The 20,670-nt window shown below is 39.4% G+C and overlaps 1 protein-coding gene across 1 annotated transcript; it reads right to left on the bottom strand.

Annotated features, from left to right (window-relative positions):
- Window positions 1-19,118: 19,118 nt before the first annotated feature.
- On the bottom strand, window positions 19,119-20,311 carry LOC110893425. The gene is made up of 3 exons (XM_022140536.1): window positions 19,868-20,311; window positions 19,544-19,792; window positions 19,119-19,373 (listed from the first exon to the last, which is right to left on the bottom strand). The coding sequence occupies exons 1-3, from the start codon at window positions 20,309-20,311 to the stop codon at window positions 19,119-19,121; spliced, it is 948 nt and encodes a 315-aa protein (XP_021996228.1).
- Window positions 20,312-20,670: the final 359 nt, after the last annotated feature.

The following is a 20,670-nucleotide window of genomic DNA, read 5'->3' as shown; positions in this document are numbered from 1 at the left end:
AATTGTAATTAATGAGATTCCTCATTAAACTCCTTGGCCTATAAATAGAACCTTTAGGGTTCTTATTTAGAACTTTTGGAACTTTTGGAACTTGTAGAGCTAGAGGTTAGAGAGAGAAGCTAGAGAGAGAAAGTTCATTGTTTGTGATTCAGGTGCTATACGTTTTCAGATTTATCAATAGAATCACAGTTTAGATTACGTCTCGTGTGTTAGCTCACGTTCGTGTACGGATTCCGCACGTCACACGTTCGATTACGCAATCGTTTCGGAGTCAAACCGGTCCTAACAAGTGGTATCAGAGCAGGAGCTCGATTGCACTGATCTATCACACGATTTCGCACAGGATTTCATCAGAATCAGATCCAAATTTCATCTATTTCTTCATCTATTTCATATTTTTCATGTTTTTTTCTGAAAATCGCCAAATTGAACAGGTTTTCACGGTCCGTTTCAGTTGAATTTTGGATATGTGGTGCGTAAACATCTGATTAACAACCCTACCAAGTTTCAGATCCTAATTCCAAGCAGATTAGGAGAAATTCGAATTTTTTGATCCGATTCCGTTTGTACAGCGAGTGACCGTTTGAAATCTAGGTTCCGTTTGAACGTTACAACTTCCTATCGTTTGAAAACACTTCCTATCATTTGAAAACACTTTCTATCATTTGAAAAAGCTTCCTGTCGTTTGAAAATTGAATCTGTCGTTTGAACCTATCGTTTGAAGCATGTTCATCGTTTGAAAGTGACATGTCGTTTGAACTACCGTTTGAAACAAGTACCTTCTGTTTGAAATGGTTACTTCCGTTTGGACTATCGTTTGAAAGGATCGAGTCCGTTTGGAAATGACACAGTTCGTTTGAAAGTGGTCCTATCGTTTGAATTGATCGTTTGAGGGTGTGACCGTTTGAGGATATTGTTTGAAAACATAGTTGTCCGTTTGAAACATGACTATCGTTTGAAAGTAGTTCACATTTGAAAACTGACTTCTGTTTGAAAGCAGTCAGTTTGAAAGTGACATCACGTTTGAAAGGGTTCCGTTTCAAAGGGAAAATCCGCTTATTTGACCAATCTGATTTCGCTCATACGTTCAATCTGATTTCGTCCAAGTGTCAAGATCATTTCACGACAATTGAGTATTAGTGTATTTCAAAATTACTTGATATTGTTTTTAACTGATAAGTATTTGTTTGTCTGTTGATTCAGGTAATTCGAGACATTCAAGGTGATTAACGATGTCAAACAACGGTGAAGAGTTCTACAACACATTCTACAACGCATTCACTTCCGAATCGTCAGATAGAAGATCTGAGTTGAAAGAATATTCAAAAGAGATTTCAGATAATTTGAAGTTCAAAAACATGTACGGTAGTGAACAGAAGCCACCAAAGTTGATGAAAGTCGAAGATTATAATTGGTGGAAAAACAGGTTTGAAGGATGGGTGAAAGCTTTCGCTCCTGAAAGCTGGTTAAAGTTAGTAACTGAATATCAAGCACCAGAGAAAGCAGAAGGAGAGTTAATCGAGGAGAAAGATTTTTCAGAAAAAGATGTAAAGAATGTTGTTGCTGAATACAGAATGATAACGTTGATCAAACAGTCAGTGAGAGAGGATATTATCTCATTGCTTGAACAAGAAAAAACTTCAAAGAAATTGTGGGAAGCATTGGAGAGAAAGTGTATTAGGAGTAATGAGATTGTCAAAAACAAGAAGAAGTTGTTGCGTAGAGAGTTTGATTTATTCAGCTGTATGAAAAATGAGTCTGTTTGTAAAATGCTAGAGAGATTCGGACATCTAAAAATGGAGTTGACCAAACATGGAATCAATTATGATGAAGATTTGATGGTGGATAAATTGTTTGATTCATTGCCAAATGATCAAGAATGGCAATATTTCGCTCTTATGCTGAAGAATACAATCAAGCCAGATGATTTAAAGATTGATTTGCTGATTGAAAGGCTTGAAAGGCTTGAAAGTCATGAATTGGAGTTAAAGAGATCTAAAGTCAACAGTCCAGCTTATCAGCAGAATGTGGATCTTTATTACAGAGGAAATATACCAAATGTTGGTTCTCCAAAAACAGCATTTTCTTCAGAAAGTTCGAACTCAGTCAACAATGAAAGTCTTCATAGTGGTTTTCACAGTGGTTCTTCTTCAAACACTTCAGACCAATCTGCTTCAAAGAATGTATATCAGTGTAATATCGCAATCGATTTGAAGAATGGGCAGAACTTCAGTGAAGAATCAGCAAAACAACAGATGGTTTTCTTAGCAACTGTACTGGAATCGTATGAAGGCCTCGTCGCAGGGAAGATTGGAAATACCAATTTGACAAAAGAAGAGTATGATCAAATAGACCCCGAGGAGATGGAACTGATGGATATCAGATGGTGCATGGCCAGTGCAGTTCGTCGAGCACAGCGGTTCATGGAGATTACGGGGAGGAAGTCAATTGGAGGGCCATCTACGAAACTGGGTTTTGATAAATCCAAAGTGACATGTTTCAAATGCAAACAAAAAGGTCACTTCAAGCGCGAGTGCAGAAATTCATATGTTGCTGATGATTCTGAAAACCCGTTCAACGAAGATTATTACAAGAAAGCTATTTACCATCAAAATAAGTCTGAACCACCAAGGTTGAAACAGCAGGAAGAAAAATCAAGGGCTCTTGCAGTCATTTATGATGATGAAGGTTATGACTGGAGCAAAGAAGTTCTTCCAGAACAAGATGCTGTTGGTTATGCATTTGTTGCAAAAGATGATCATGATACCTGGTGGAGAAGAGACAGTGCAAGATGGGAGATTGGCAAGCTGTATGAACCATTTCAAGAAGCACAGAGAGCCAAGAGATGGAATGAAGAGTTGGAGTGTTACTTGGATCCACAGGGTAATCCAGTGGTAGATCCGTCAAAAGTTGATTTTGATGTTGTAACCAATGTGTTTCCAAGTGAGCGTACTTTCAACACAAAAAGGCTTTCTGATAAAAGCTATATGCCAGAGTTGATGAACAAGTTGAGAGAAGTCTTTGAAGCAAGTCTACCGAAGGTGGTAGAGATGAAGAAGAGAAAAGAAGAAGAGTTGAAGAAGATGATTGAAGAGGTAAAGACTGTTGCAAAGCTTGCTGGTGAAGAGAATCAAGAAGCTGAGGAAGAACAGAAGCCGAAAGAGATGGAAGAAAAAGTTGAGAAGATACAGGAGACAAAGGCAGCTGAGCACGCCGAGGTGTCAATCACTGAGGTAATAAAATCTTCTGAATTATCAAATGTTGAATTGGTTGTAGAAAAGGAAAACAAGTGCAGGAATTGCATTGAAAAGTGCAAAGCCTGTACTGAAAAAGAAGAAATAATAAAAACAAAAGATAATGAAATAAATAAACTTGAAAATGCTTTAAAATTGAAATGTAAAGAAAGGATTGACACAGAGCAAAGTTTAAAATTAAAAGTTGAGAAATTAACACAGAAATGTCATGATTTTGAAAAAGAAAATAAGGTTTTGAAAGAAAAATGTGACACAAAGTGTGTTGATTGCATTGAGAAAGAATCTAAGTTTCTAGAGTTACAAAAACAGTATGATTCTTTAAAATGGTCAAGTCAGAGAGTACAAGAAGCTTATGATACTTTGAAGAGCCAAGTCAAAAGTTTTGATCAAAGATTGTCTGAAACTTTAACAACCAAAGAAATGTATGAAAGACAGTTTAAAGAAAAGCAAATTGAATTAAACAAGCGTGTTGATGAAATTGCTAATCTTAAACAAGTCTTGGCTGAAAAAGAAAAGATTGTTACAAAACTTCAAAGTTATCATAACTCTTCGTACATTCTTGAACCCATTTTCAATATCACACCAAATGACAAAGATACTAATAATTGTAAAAAGGGTATTGGTTTAGAATATCATCAGGTACCACCACCATTGAGAGATAATTATACTTTTTATGATGAGGAAAAGGTGACAAAGGGTTTGAACATAGCTGACCAATTACCTGAAAGTATCGATGTGATTTACACCAAAACTGATGATGCTAATGATTCAGAGGTGGTGAGTAAGGTGGTTGATAATGTTTTGAAAGATGAGTCTACAAAAGGTAAGTCTGAATCACAGGATGAAGATGAAGGAAATCTTTATGATGGATATCTGAAAGATACAAAATCCGAGAAGAATTTGAATAATGATTCAAAAGGATTGGTTTATACCATGATTGGATCGGACAAACTATTCTTAGATGTTGTTTTCCCGATTCAGAATGTGATTTCAGAGAAAATTGACAAAGTTTTCAAGATGGTTGAAATTGAGAAATCTGAAATGTTGAAGTTTGCTGGTAAAGGTTACAAAGGTTTTTATAACAAACCTGGTTCTAAGAAGAAAAACATGAAGTCTGGTTTGGGGTATAAGAAGAAACATAATCGAAACAGAACTGAAAGGTCCAATTTTCAGACAAAAATGACTTTTGTTCAAGGAAAAAGCTTCACCGAAGAAGAAAAATTCAAAATTGGAAAACAATCTAATGCAGAGTTTGAGGCCATGAAAAAGAAACAACAACAGCCGAAAGATGTGTCAAAGAAAGTTTGTTTTAAATGTGATCAAATTGGACATGTTGTACGGAAGTGTCAAAATCCAAAGTCTGTTGATGTTGAAAAACAGAAATCTGGGAATGAGAAACCAAGGTCAACCAGATTTGATTCGAGACAAACTTGGAGGTTTAACACAAACAAGTTTGCTTCAAATCAAAATTGGAAATCAAACCCGAACAGGTTCGATTTAAGACAGAGTTGGCATTCTCACACATCTAAAATGAGAACATCATGGAGTCGGAGAACATCGGTTGGTGTGACAAAACCTCAAGAGATTTGGAAACCTAAAAATGTTGTTCAAACTCAAAAGGTTCAGAAAGAAACAAATTTTTACAAAAGAGGTACTCTGGGAGGTCAAATGTGGTCGGTTAAGAAACGTGTTGATTTGATAAAAGATGAGAAACAGAAACAAATTTGGAAACCAAAAACTGAAATAATAAGTTCAACTTCTGAGGTGAAAACGTCTGAGGATTCAGTTTTGGTTGCCTATGATGCAAATTTTCCACCGCTCAAGGCTGAAAACTTTAAAATTCAGGTTGCTAGAATCAAGGTTACACCTAAGGCTGCTGAGGCCTGGGTGGACACCATGTTTGATTAAGCGGTTGGAATTGTCGGAGCTTTCTTTATCGCGAAGCATGAATCGGCATCTTTATTGATTGAAATTTTTTTTTGTCAAATTGCTTGAGTATTTGATAAAGGTTAAATGTGCAGGTGCTAAATGCTGATGAAGATTGTGAGAGTGTTGCACAGGAAGAGGTTGAAGATCCCTGGTTTTGGTCAGACAGGGAGTTTGTTTGTTGTTTTGTATAAATTTGAATTGTGTTTGATGATTGTTGTTTTCTTGTTTGCTTGTTTGTTTGTTTGGTTGATGATTGTGATGTTTGATGTTAGTTTGCTTTGAATAAGTGTTGAGTGACTACGCCGAAACCCTCACGGCTAAACAAGCATGATTACTGTCACAGATTGAAGTATGGTTTTTTAACTGTCAAAATCAATGGGTTGTAAATCATGGGGGTACGTTATATTTTCTGCAAAACAGAGCATGAGATGCAGAAAATGGATGGCGAGACAAAGCTATCAGTATCGGTTTGTCAAATTTCTTTAATGATTTTGCATTATAGGGGGAGATATATTGTCAGAAAATACAAAAACATTAGAAAATTTGAAAAAGTCAAAAACATGATAAAATTCAAAAATTTGTGTTTTGCGTAAAAAGAGGAAATGATAGTACATCAGTAGACAGTTACAGTATGCTAAAGAATTGTAATGATTAAATAGCGTTAAACAGTCTCACTGATGATATGCCGATAGGTTTTAATACATTTAGTAGACTTTTTCGGGATATAAACCTAAATTCAAATACTTTGCTTATTTCGTGGGGAATACTACTTGGATATATAGGTAACCCCTGAAATCTCGTTTGAAAGGTCCCATATTCTGAGATACTAGGTCTTTATACTCAGTGATATCTGGGGTATTATTCCGGGACTTCTGCTGTATGGAAGTACTGACCTAGTCCCCGAATAATACTTTCTGCAAAATGCTTGAAACACAGCATGATAAAATTGATAGTCGCTGCTGTTGTAATTAAAAGATCCTCTAAAGGGGACACACCAAAAGTCGAGTCGTCATCTCTCTGCTGAACGGAAGTTCTGACCTGAGCTCTCACAGTTTCGCATCTAACCCCTTACAGATATCATCTGTGGTATACTCACCTGTAAGACTGAATATCTGGGATTCTGGATACGGGAATATATTCAAGAGGTGGGACACATGAATGAGTTTAAGTCTTAAAACATCTAAATCGTATCCTGAATCAGTTGAAATTTGTATAAAAATTTAAGATGGATCAGTATATCGACAATCTAAGTGAATTGTTTAATTCTTAACGTGAATTTAAGCTCAACGGTACTTGTGATTTGTCAAAAACTGATATGATCCTCTGACGCATACTCAAACAAAAATATTATCTGTAAATATGTTTGTACATATTTCTTTACTGCTTTATATTTTCAGAAAATACAAAAAGATTTTGATTTCTGCTTTATTTTCGATAAACCGATGTCTGAGTTGCTGAGTTTCAAAATCTAAGTAAGCTGATTATGTTTCTGAAAATAAAACATGTTCATTAATTTGAAACTTGAAATTTCTAGAAAAACTTCAAAAACAGTTTGTGAATATCTTCAAGGTCATTAATTTGAACTTGATTGATTAACTGAGAGGGATTTGGATGTGTAGGTTGTTAAAATCTTTGTAATAGAGATAGTTTACGATCTGATTTGTTAATATTGTCAAAATTATGAAGTTTTTTGACAGGGGGAGTGTATTAGAGAACATGTTTAATGATTTCGAAAATATTGTTACTTATGAATGTTTGAGGATTACAGGAAAGATCCAGACTACGATCCCAAGATCTGAGTCTAAGGGGGAGTCTGAAGACGAGCTCAACGAAAATGAAAGCATACATAGAGCCAGATATCATTTCTGAAAGAGCTTGTAGCCGGAAAGCAAGGTGTCGATCCCAAAGCACGGAAGCTTGACGAAAGGGGGAGCCTGAAGAGTTTACCAAAAGGGGAAGCTGAAGCTGAAGACAGATCCACCGGGATTCTGTTTAAGCAAGGAGAAGTCTGTGTTGCTAAAGAAGTGTTAAAGCTTCAAGAAGACTCAAAGAGAGAGAGAAAGAAAAGATGCTACGAGTTGACTACGGATTGACTACAGCAATATCCAAGGGGGAGTCTGTTAATGCATTATCTGTCTATCGCCTCCGTCAATCTAGTCCGTAGCAGAAACCGAAGGAAACGGGAGTTATTTTGTTATTTTAGTGATAGTTAGTCAAAAAGGCAAGGTGGCATAATTGTAATTAATGAGATTCCTCATTAAACTCCTTGGCCTATAAATAGAACCTCTAGGGTTCTCATTTAGAACTTTTGGAACTTTTGGAACTTTTGGAACTTTTGGAACTTGGAGAGCTAGAGGTTAGAGAGAGAAGCTAGAGAGAGAAAGTTCATTGTTTGTGATTCAGGTGCAATACGTTTTCAGATTTATCAATAGAATCACAGTTTAGATTACGTCTCGTGTGTTAGCTCACGTTCGTGTACGGATTCCGCACGTCACACGTTCGATTACGCAATCGTTTCAGAGTCAAACCGGTCCTAACATTGGGATTAAAAGTAATTTGAATAGGAAACTCTATCGTATTCTCACCAATCGAAATCGAAATATCAAAAATTGTCTCACCGAACGCTCGAATCAGGCAGCTGAACGATCAGGCTCTCAGTCGATCGAACAGCCCAGCCGACCGGACTACTGTCCGATCGGACAGGCTGTCCGATCGATCGGCCAGCCCTTTCCTCTTTTGGAAGCCTATAAATACCCCTGTCATTATCATGCTTACCACTTTTGGAAAGCTCTGACCGACCAGCTCGTGCTCTCATCCTTTTTCTCAGATTCCTTCCGATTCCGGTAAGATTTCATCCTAAATCTTGTACTTTCTTGATCTATACACACTCCTACACCTTTCTATCTTTCAAATCTTGATTTCTAACCGTGAAATCATCAAGATTCAAGTGTTCTAGGATGATGTCATCATGGTGTTCTTGAAGAACTTCATGTTTTCGCTTCAACCCACCAAGAATCACTTGGATCTAGCCGATTTCCACATAAACAAGCAAAGATATTTCATAGATCTGAACATTTCTCGGTGAAAATGATTGAAAGATGGTTTTTCAAACTTTCTTTCAACTCTTTTACACTCAATGCCTTCAAATCGATAGGAACGGAGCTTGTGCTGACTTGCTAACCAATTCGATGGTTGCACGACTCAAGACCCGGATTCCATCCACGAGGTTCACCGACCTCGGGTTAAACGTTAAACTCCGTTCCAAATAATTCACCGGCCGGATTTGGGTGATTCCTGTCCGAGCAGGAGGAACAACTAAGAACGAGGGTTCTATGGTTCAACTCGTTGTCAAAGTACCTCGATATAACGTTAAACAAACAAAACAGCTAAGTGTTAGACGACAGGACGACCAGGTCAGGAAGCTGACCGATCGGGCTGACTGTCCGAACGGACAGCCCAGCCGATTGGACAAGCCAGCCGATCGACCAGGCCAACCGATCGGCTAGCACGTGGCCCCACACTTAACAATTTCATGAAGTCTAGTATTGAACGAAGTGTTGTTCGATCGGACTACGGTCTGATTTGAATTACTCTTCGGATCATGAGATACTATGCTTCAACACTTAATCGATTTTCAAAGTGTTCAACGCATTGGAGTGCCACCCAATCGGTCGAGCCGTTCGACTAGGTGACACCCTGACAAGAACTTGTTGTTAAAGTACCTAACCGATCGGTTAAGCCGGCCGATCGAACGAACCGTTCAATCGATCGACCTGAAAGGTAAGGATACTTTAATGTTTTCAAATGCTACAACGAAAACCTCAAAAGGTCAAACCATCATACACAAACACATCCATCTCAAAGGAAGAAACAATCCACTCGAACAGTTTATCCGATCGGCTTACCGACCGACCGGACAGACTGTCCGAACGGACTGGTTGATCGAACGGTCAAGCCGTCCGATCGGACCTACCATCCGATCGACCCGACTGTCCGACCCTCCAATACTTGTTTCCATTTTTTTCGCATTTCTCATCGTTATGCTATCGAACTATTCAGGCTAACCCTACTCTCAAGTGCTCCCTTCAATCCATCAATCACTGTGAGTATACTCGAACCCTTTTTGCTTTAGCACTTTTGGGTGTTACATACGTTACTTATTCTAGATCACAATCGAACACACTACTTAATTACTTTAAATGCTGACCGTTACCGCATGTATTACGTGACTAAATGAATGCTTCTTGTTATGTTTACACGTGGAATGTTGTCTACCTGCCTTAACGACGATTCTATAGTTTGGACTCCGCATCCGTTCACACGGAGGTTGTTAAGGACAATTACTTGCATGGCTTACGGTGGTAATCATGTATTGCGAACTGCCTCGGGCAGTCAACCCGCAGTCATTGGTATCGATAGATCCATGTCGATAATTAACATGCTTTGTTTTCCTCTGCGTACGTGCTGGTTATGTGTAAACTATTTCGAACTCTATATGCTATTATCAAACTTGTATGCTCACCTTTACATTTTATGTATTGATTTTATTTTAACGTATGTGACAGGCAATTAGGATGCTTATCTGCTAGGAAGGCGAGCTTAGAATAAGCGTCAAGAGCATAGTTGTCTGTAGATCTTGTAGATCGAGTCTCTAGAATCATTTGAACAATTTTTATATTTAAAATCTGAGTTGTCGGAACAAAATATTTGACTTGATGTTATCTGTAATTATTTGTTTGCTATTTAAGGTACGGTATGGGACGTATTATATAAATTGAATAGTAATAATAATTGTTATGGAAACTTCTGGACAATCTGTTTCGCTCAGTGCCATGCCCCGATGATTCCGCCATCGGTTGGGGTGTGACAAGAGGTTCCACTGTTTTGACTTGACATTCTACGAAAACAAATCAAAAAGAGTTCATTTCAATGAAACAGTAGCTTCGGACACGCGTGCTTAATGAGCACGGCCCCGGGTTCACCTTTCTGCAGAATTTTTGAACAAGGAATCTTGGAGTTTCAAATTATTTTTCCAACTTATGAAGCATTTTTTTAGCAGAAATAACTTAAAACAATGTTGTATAATTTATTTTTAACAAGATTCCTTAAACAAAAACTTAACAAACATCACAATAAAGCTTGGAATCATGGTGATCTCAAGCTTCAATGGAGATGTTGAGGTGAGAAAGATGAAGAAGAAGGTAATGGACAAAAGAGGAAAGGACAAGATAGTTGTTAGAACCTTCTTTTAGAAAATACCTAGGATGGTATGTGGGGAGATTCTCTCAAATCTCTGCCCCTGGAATGGTCCAAATGTGCAGGATTCTTGGCTGCATTTATAGAAAATGACAGCACGCTGCACACGGCCCCGTGTTGGCTGGACACGGCCCCGTGTGCAGACAGGATCCTGACACATTTTGTCCATATTCTGACAAAAAGTCAGAAAGGAATCTTTCGATGGACACGGGGGCATGTTGACCTGGGTACGGCCCCGTGTCTAGAGGCTGATTATGAAGTTTCGTCTATTTCTAAGAAACTTATCCGGATCGGGTGGTTCCTTACTAGATGGAACAACCCCAAAGTGCCTAAGATACCTTAATTGCTCAAGATTAAGAGGAGAACGCAAGAGGTTGTCGGTGAGGGTGATTCCTATGCTAAATGTAGGTGGACAAGTCCAACCCTTTCCCGGGCTCTCGTTAAAGAAGGTGTATGCCGAATCGCTCAGGTCTATTTATGCACCGAACGAAGTCGATGGAGAGTCCTTCACGGCACAATCGACACAACGACGACTATCTCTCAAGTCCTCGCTGGAGTTAGAGGTAACATCGGGAACAACGAAGTTGTTTTTATTCGAATGCGATCCCAAGAATTCTTCTTGGGTATCGTCTTGAGATGAATTAATTAAATCCATCCTAAGTTCTTTTAACCAATTAACAATTAGATCTTCTAATTGAAATAGTTCATCAAGAAGCATTTCTCCTAGAAGGTCCGGTTGAGAGCATTCGAGGGAGAGATGGGCATTATTTTTACTTTCGCCCCTCTTAAGGCTATAGGAAAACAATGGGTCTATATAATGGGGCTTATAATTTAGAAAATAACATTCTAATTCTTTATGATGGCCACCACATATTTGACACCATGTACCATAAGAGTGCCGAAAGTAAAAAATATCAGTATCACTCATGCTTGTGTCAGAAATTACCAACCGTCGGGATCTTATGGTTCTGTTTTCAGTAACTGAAACTTGGGCATGGGGCATGTTGAGTGGGCACGGCCCCGTGTTCAGCTTATTGTCTGACTTACAACAGGATTGCCAGTTCAAAGATTGGGCACGGGGCGTGTTCAGCGGGCACGGGCCCGCACTGAGTTCTGCAGAAGCTGAAAAATCTAGAAAATCCTTAAAAAACAGAAAATTTAGAAAAAACGATTAGGCCGTTGATTCCTAACTTTCTTAAAATCCTTGTGTCCCCGGCAATGGCGCCAAAAACTTGATGTGCGTTAGGTGTAACAGATTTTTAATGTATATTTTAAGCCCTTTTACACTTTTTTAGCCAAGTTTTAAATTTATAAAACACGATATTTACTAACACTAAACACACATATGGGCAAGTGCACCCATCGTGAGCATAGTATAGTGTTGGTAAGATACCGAGGTCGTCCAAGGACACAAGAGCTTTTAGTACCGGTTTATCCTCAACGTCTAATCAAATCAAAAGTTAGAAAAGGTTTTTTAAACTAGAAAAATAAAACTAACTAAAATGCTGAAAAATAAAATAAAAGTAAAAAACAGATAGACAAGATGAATCACTTGGATCCGACTCGCCTTTAGTGTAACCTTTTATTATTTCTGCACTTTTGCACTTTTTAAGAAATTATCTTAGTTATTGTAGTAGGCCCCTCTTTTGAAGGTGACGTTACCCTCAACCCAGTAGTTTGAGTCAGCAAGGATACAATCCTAAAGGGTCGGATTATTGAAAGATAATTAATTAATTTATTAATGCATAATGTGGTAGGCCCCTCTTTTGAAGGTGACGTTACCCTCGGCTAAGTAGTCTGAGTCAGCAGGGATACAGTCCTAAGTAGCCGGGTTAAAGTTTTAATAGTAGTTTATATATGAGGGGATCAAAGAGTTTGGACCCCCGCCATCCAATACCACTGGGTATTGAAGGAGGCCCTACTAAATTTGACCCAGGTCCTTTGCAGGATCTATACACTGAACAATGGAAAGACTCTTACCAAACCATTCCCTTAACCCCCGACCAGGTAGCCAAAATATCTCCAGATAGACCGTGAGATATGAATGGTGAAAATCTTTTATTTTATATAGACAGTAAAATAATGCCAAGACACCACGGACAAATGATAAGGAAGAATCACCTTCAACATATAAAACTAGTTATTAAATTCATTAATACATAACCAAATAAAAAGTGCGAAAAGATTAAAAATAAAAATTATTACACTAAATGCTTGTCTTCACCAAGTGATGTAAGAGACTTAGGCAAACATGGCCTTTGATTGTCAAGAACTCTTACGATCAATATTGGATCCCGAGACGACTCACACACTCTATGATGGACAATGGATGATGGTGGTGGATGATGGTGTTGTGATGGTGGTGGGTGGTGGGTGAAGTGTGAGAGAGGTGGTGTGCCAAGGGATGATTTGCAAGTGAGCCAAGCACCCCTATTTATAGCCTGAACAGAAGCTCGGGCACGGCTCCGTGTCCATCCCTCTTCTATTTCTTCATTAATTGCAATTTGCCTGCATTAGTTGACCACGCCCCCGTGTCCGCTGAGCACGACCTCGTGTGCAGAAGCGTATCTGTACTATCAAGATTTCCTCAGATTCTGCGAATCTTAGAGTTGACCACGGCCCCGTGTCCAGTGGGCACGCCCCCGTGGTGGTTAATAGAAGCTTCTACAACTTTGTCTTTTCTGCAGACACTTGGGCACGCCCCCGTGCTCATTGAGCACGGGGCGTGTTCAGTCTTCTATTCTCTTGTTTTGCTTGGGAAGATGTTGTCGGGGGGTCGGGCATGCCACGTTTGTTCCTTTTCTTGTATTTATGTTAGATTTAGCTGCCTTTTTACTTCTTTTGTTCATTTGAGCTCATTTAATCCTGAAAATACAAAAGGAAGACAAAAACACACTTTTCCAACATTAGTACTAAAAAAGGGTTAGTTTTATGCCATAATTGATGTAATTTATATGTTGCATTTTGTGCACATCAAATACCCCCACACTTGAATCTTTGCTTGTCCTCAAGCAAAACTCTTTATAATGTGGCTTTTACACTCCCAAATTGAATGGGTAGAAGAAAAGGTTTTTGGGCTTGTCATAGAGTGTCGGGATTTCCAAGATTCTTTATTAAGTTTTGTTTTTATTTATTTACAATCCTATTCGTCATGATTTTTTAAAAACATTACATAAGATAAATTACTTATTAGGGCATAACATGCCTTTTTAAAATTTCATTTATATACAAGTTCACATACCTCACGGGGGATCACTCAACACTCGGCCGAAGATGTATTTTAGTGAATCACTCGAGAGCGGCATGGAACTTACTCCTACCATAAGCTTGCCAAGCAATCAATACTCCTCCTTTTTAACTATATACCTTTGTAAATATCAAGAGGACTTTTGGGGTGAAGGGTTAGGCTTGGGTTAAAGCTAGGTGGTTGGGTTGGTGGTTAGTAGAAAAAGGGCGAAAGGCGTAAAAAGCATCGGTTTTCGTAAGGGACAACAAAAGTTTCATAATTTGTGATGTTTGTCAAGGCTGCAAATTGAGCATCGATGATGAGGAATACTTGATAGATCTAATCCCGATGTCGATGGGAGAGTTTCAAGTAGTTGTTGGGATGGATTGACTATCTCGACACCACGCAAAGGTCGTGTGTTTTCGTAAGGAGATAAAGCTAACCTCTCTGAGCGGAAAACACGTCACCATCTATGGCGAGAAAGGAGGCAATCCTATAATATGCTCGATGTTGAAAGCTCACAAGCTCATGAAGCTTTGATGTAGGGCGTTTATGATATACGCAAATGAGCCCGAGAGAGAATCACTGAAGATTAGAGACGTACCGGTGGTACGCGACTTCGAAGATGTGTTTCCGGAAGATCTACCGGGGATACCACCTGAACGGGAGGTAGAGTTCGGAATCGAACCGGTTCCGGGCGCGAAACCCGTAGCTAAAGCACCATACCGACTCGCGCCGTTGGAATTACAGGAATTGATGTCGCAAATTCAAGACTTGCTCGACAAAGGATTTATAAGGCCGAGCGTGTCTCCTTGGGGCGTGCCGGTATTATTTGTGAAAAAGGACGGGAGCATGCGAATGTGTATCGATTACCGGGAGTTGAACAAACTCACGGTAAAGAATCGATACCCGCTTCCGAGAATAGACGATCTATTCGACCAATTACAAGGTGCGAATTGGTTTTCAAAAATCGACCTTAGATCGGGATATCACCAACTAAAGGTCAAGGAAGAAGATGTACCGAAGACGGCTTTTCGCACGCGATACGGGCATTAAGAACTCCTCGTGATGTCATTCGGGCTGACAAATGCACCCGCGGCTTTCATGGATCTCATGAACCGGGTTTGCAAGCCGATGTTGGATAAGTCGGTAAAGGTGTTTGTCGATGACATTCTGGTGTACTCGAAAAGTGAAGCAGAACATGCACATCACTTACAAGAGGTGTTAGAGACACTCAGACGAGAAATGTTGTATGCAAAATTATCTAAGTGCGCCTTTTGGTTACGAGAGGTGCAATTCCTCGGCCACATCATAAGTGCCGATGGAATATTGGTAGACCCGTCAAAGATTGAGGCCGTGTCGAAATAGAATCCCCCGAAGAACCCTTCGGAAATCAGAAGTTTCTTAAGGCTTGCGGGATATTACAGGAGATTCAATCAAGACTTCTCCAAGATTGCGTCACCATTAACTAAGTTAACTCGGAAAGAGGAGAAATTCATTTGGGGTGTTGAGCAAGAAAGATCGTTCCAAGCTCTAAAAGAAAAGTTAACTCAAGCTCCGGTATTAACGTTGTCGGAGGGAGTCGAAGACTTGGTAGTCTACTCGGATGCCTCACTTTCGGGGCTCGGATGTGTTTTAATGCAACGAGGCAAGGAAATAGCTTATGCCTCGAGGCAATTAAAGGTGCATGAAAAGAAATATCCGACGCACGATCTCGAATTGGCAGCGGTGGTGTTTGCATTAAAAATATGGAGGCACTATTTATATGGGGTAAAGTGCACCATATTTACTGACCACAGGAGTTTAAAATACTTCTTCGATCAGAAGGAGTTAAATATGCGACAAAGAAGATGGCTAGAAACGTTGAAAGATTTCAACTGCCAAATACATTACCACCCCGGAAGGGCGAATGTTGTGGCGGATGCCTTGAGCAGAAAAGCGGATTATATCCCAATACGAGTAAGGTCGATGCAGCTTGTTGTAACCTCGGGTATACTTGAACGTATCCGAGAAGCGCAAGTAGAGGCAGTGAAAGAGGAGAACTTGAAGAAGGAAAGAATAGTCGGTCAGCTAAAGGATTTGTCGAATGGTAACAATGGGTTGAAGACTCGATCCGGAAGAATATGGGTCCCGAATTCCTATGGAGTTAAGACGCTTCTTCTCGATGAAGCTCATAAACCCCGATATTCTATTCATCCGGGTGCGACCAGGATGTACAACGATCTGAAACAAAACTATTGGTCGCCCGGAATGAAGAGGGATGTAGTAAAATACGTGGAGAAGTGCTTGACTTGTTTACAAGTCAAGGCGGAACACCAAAAACCATATGGAAAGCTGAAACCATTGGAGATCCCGGTTTGGAAATGGGAACATATCACCATGGACCTGTTGACCAAACTACCTAAAACGATTCAGGGATTCGATGCTATATGGGTGGTTGTGGATAGATTGACGAAGAGTGCTCATTTCATTCCTATACGCGAGACATGTACTTCGGAAAAGATGTCTGAGGTATATACAAACGAAATAGTGGCACGCCACGGAGTACCGGTATCTATTGTGTCGGACAGAGATACCCGGTTTACTTCAAACTTCTGGCGAGATTTTCAAGAACAGATGGGAACGAAACTTTTCATCAGCACCGCCTACCATCCTCAGACGGATGGGCAGAGTGAAAGAACAATACAGACGCTGGAGGATATGTTACGGGCATGTATCATCGACTTCGGGGGAAGTTGGGATGTTTATCTACCTTTGGCTGAATTTTCGTATAACAATAGTTACCATACGAGCATCGGTATGGCACCGTACGAGATGCTATATGGTAGGAAGTGTAGAACCCCGGTGTGTTGGGGTGAAGTGGGTCCGCGTGAATTGGCCCATAAAGACGTAGTTCGAGCAACTAATGAGAAAATCAATGTGGTACGAGCTCATTTGAAAGCAGCCCAAGATAGGCAAAAGTCTTATGCCGATAAAAGATGAAGGCCGATTGAATTTTGGGTAGGCGACATGGTTATGCTAAAAGTTTCCCCATGGAAGGGCGTTATCAGATTCAGAAAGAGGGGGAAACTAAGCCCGAGGTTTATCGGGTCATTTAAAATCATTGAACGGGTTGGCAAGGTAGCTTATCGCCTTGAGTTACCGGAAGAGTTGAGTGGAATACATGGCACGTTTCATGTGTCACAACTGCGAAAATGTCTAGCGGAGGAAACAGCTTATATCCATTACGATGATATCGAAGTGGATAATAGCCTGAATTATGCAGTAAGGCCATTAGAGATTCTAGATCGAAGAGTAAAACACTTGCGAAATAAGAGAATTGATCTGGTTAAGATCAAATAGGAGCATAGGAAGGGTTCGGACACTACATGGGAGTCCGAAGAGGAGATGCGACGTCTCTACCCTACACTGTTCGGTACGTACTCTAAGTTCGGGGACGAAACCCTTTTAAGGGGGGTGGACTTGTAACACCCCGAAAATACAAATTCTTATATTGCAAATATGTTGTAGATAAATAAGTAAAATAAACCAACTAGGAAAGACACTAACCTAGTTAGGTAGTGATTTATGAGTGGGTTAAACACTTAAAATAAGATAAAAACGAAATTTGAGGGACTAAAGGTGTTAAAATTGAAACTTGATTCAATTAATTAAACAAAACACACCAAACACACACAAAAGTGTGTGTCTGGTCGACTGAAACACAGGGGGCGACATAGAGCTCCCCTTTAAACCCTAAACTCTCACTAATCTCACAAATTGAAGGTCAAGATCAGTCCCAAAACGAAATTCGAGCCTGGATTAGTGATCCCCATTGTAAGGAGGTCATAAGGTATGTGAAATTTGATAAAAATTCCCTACTTGAAATTCTCATGAACTTAGGGAATTCGAAATCTGATGATGCGTGTGTGTTATGTAGATGAAATAGGAACATTGAAGTGTCTAGGAGTAAACCATAGACAAGTACATTTTGAAATCATACTTAATTCTAGTAAAATCCATGAACACCATTGTAGGTGATTAGTGGGTTATGTGGAACTTGATAAACACTAGGAAATTTGGGGGTTGTTCTAGTGTAATTTGACATGTGTGAAGTGATTTCAGAATTATAGAGACTAATATTTATGTAAGATAGTTTGATTGATAAAAATTTGGGCTATATGACAAGTTATGAACTTGTTAATAAATCATGTAAAATTCTGCCCTTAAAGTGTTTGTATAAATGCCTCAAAGAAGGCTTAAAACTGAAATTTAAAGTTAAGCCGCATAATTGTGATGTTTCGGCAAGCTATGCGATATATGATTTGAAAAGAGTTCTAAACATGCCATGGTTGAAATCTATAGGAAAGGATACCGGAGCGTCAAGTGGACAAGCCGGTGGCGACTTGCGTTTGAAGGGCGTGCTTTGAAGGTATGTAACTTGTTCGTTACAATATGCAAATTTGGATATTTCAATTGTCATAGTCGGGTTTTAGTATAAAGACGAGTATTAGTTGAAAATTCGTTGTTCACAATTGATTGGATAAGTTGAAAATAGATTAGGAATTGTTTGGTAGTCATTGGAAACGGAGGATTCCGTAAATGAGCCAAACGGGTCAAACAATTGTTTGGTAGTAGTAAAATGTTGATTTAAATTGAAATCTGTGAAGGTGGATCACAAGAGCGCAAAGCCATAGTTTTGGTAGTGAAGCGTCGGTGACATTAAGCCCGGATGTTGGGATAAAATGCGCCTTATGGTTTCTATTGCAATGGTAGCAAATGGGTGTTAGTATAATGGGTCGAATAATCACATAGTGATTTTAGTCATTCGGTCCATAATCTAAAGTTTCGGGTATGATAAATGTAATAGGCACGTCGGTAATGAAATTACAGACGTATAGGAAGAAGAATCACCTAAAACGGACCTACGGGTCAAAAGTTATGACCATTTGAAATTGAAACTTGGAATTTTCGGAGCTGGCAGGAAATGCAGGTAAAAAACCCACACCTGCTGGAAAATGGTTTCCCCCGCGCCACGCGACAGGATCACATAGATCCGGCGCGACACGCGAGAGACGTCGCGACACGTGACAGAATGAACGATACCTGGCGCGACACGCGACAGGGCAATTTCTGGAATTTTATTTTATTTATAATGATTCGATGCTAGAACTTGTTTATAGGCATTATATCAATGTCAAAACTAACTTTTTAAGTGGTTTTGACTTTAGGTGACAATGGGGACTTTCCGGATGGCGATCAATCAAGTTGAAGAACCGAACACGAACTTTTGAAGGCTTCCGCGTTAACTTAATCTTGTTTAGACAATGTTTTTGTTTCAAACAATTTGCTAATCATGTTGTAAATACAAAAACTAGCTAGTAGTTGACTACTATGTCATAACCTTAAAACTTTGATTTTGTACTTATGTTAAAGTAAAATACTTTTCTTTTATAAATTCCTGCAAATTTCCATTAAAATCGAATAGAAATTAGACGGTTGTTACACAACGACCAAAACCGCTTCACGAATCTAAAATTGAAACCATCGGGCCCCAACGCTTTGTCACTACCACACTCAAAAACAGCCATCTTAATCTCTTCTTCAGAAAACGACTTCACAAGCGCCTCTGCATCTTCATCGTCTAACTGTTTAATGCCATAGCAATCCAAAGAAGGTCGAGCACCAAGATCTTCAGTGAACAGATTTTTTAAAAAACCGAGAACTTCCTTTTTCACTTCTACAGTTTAAAAATCCAAGAACCATTAACCGTCAAACTCGGAATGCAATTCGCAACCTTTCGCTTATTCACCACACCATGGAAAAAACTCGTGTTTTCATCACCATCTTTGGCCCAACGAACCCGCGCTTATTGCTGAAGATCTTTGGCTTTGCAAACTTCCAACACTTTTAACTTTTTAGTCGCTTCTACATGGACCCATTGCTCCACCTCCGTCAAATCCCTATCTTCAATCATGGCGTCCAACTCCAAAAGATCTTGTTTCAAATTCGCTTCCAGCTCATTGTCATCGGCCACCACTTTTTTCCGCCACTCCACTAGCGCTTGACGAACCTTCCAAAACTTATTCATAAGGATTAAGTCCGGAGGACCCGTCCCGTCAAACTCCTTAACCACATTGGTAACCGCCTTTTAAAAATCCAATCTAGATAACCACAAATTAAAGAAGCGGAATGGCTTTGCACCAAAATTCCGCGCCTCTACCTTCAACACCAACGGACTATGATCTGACTTCTCTCTAGCCAAAGCACGATACTCTGCATTCGTCCAATCATTCAAGAACCTCCAAGAAACTAGAATACGGTCTATGCGACTACACTTATTCCCCGACACAAAAGTGAACTTTCTACCATGCAAATTAAACTCATGTAGCCTGACTTTATCAATAAACTCATAAAATTCACTAGACACTGAAGCAATAAACTTAGAATTCCTTCTTTCTCCACGATCCCTAACACAATTAAAATCACCCCCGACAATCCAATAGCTATCATCATTAACAATAAGTCTCTCTAAATCGGCCCAAAGAATTCTCTTATCTACCAACTTTTGAGGCGCGTAAACATTTATCACAGTAATCTCCTTTCCCGAATCTTTCAATTTGCCACGAATACACAAAAAATACCTATGCTTCACAACCGAGGACATACTAAATCTCTGAGAATTCCAAATCGATAAAAGATCTCCCGACCTCCCCGTGGCCCCCACCCAATCAAACGCAAAAGTCCCATTATATATTTAAATGTATGAAAAACATGGTAGAGAAAAATGTAACACAAAGATTCTTATTTTCTTAAATGTACATTGACTGGTGACACTATTAGATTTACTAACTACTTCATTACTCCTCACATGTGATTAAGTGATATTAATTCAATTTTCTGCATATGACTTTATAGTCTAGTAACATCTTAGGGGTGGGATAAGGTTTTGGGACCATAAAGTTATGGGTTCGACTAGAGGTGTACAAATCGGTTTTTTTTCAATAACCGGATCGGTTTTTAACC

Source organism: Helianthus annuus, chromosome 12 (genome assembly GCF_002127325.2).
Source record: "Helianthus annuus cultivar XRQ/B chromosome 12, HanXRQr2.0-SUNRISE, whole genome shotgun sequence".
Lineage (NCBI taxonomy): Eukaryota > Viridiplantae > Streptophyta > Magnoliopsida > Asterales > Asteraceae > Helianthus > Helianthus annuus.
The sequence above is the reverse complement of the archived record's forward strand: the minus strand, read 5'-3'. Positions and strand labels throughout refer to the sequence as shown.

Bases quoted from the DNA above. Each gene is read 5' to 3' on its own strand.
- LOC110893425 (XM_022140536.1), bottom strand. From the start codon at position 20,311: ATGTCCTCGGTTGTGAAGCATAGGTATTTTTTGTGTATTCGTGGCAAA. The intron at 19,793-19,867 runs GTAGAGGCGCGG...GATTTTTAAAAG, and splicing joins ATAGTCCGTTGGTGTTGAAG to GCGGTTACCAATGTGGTTAA. The intron at 19,374-19,543 runs GTTTGCAAAGCC...GAAGTGAAAAAG, and splicing joins AAAAGTTAAAAGTGTTGGAA to GAAGTTCTCGGTTTTTTAAA.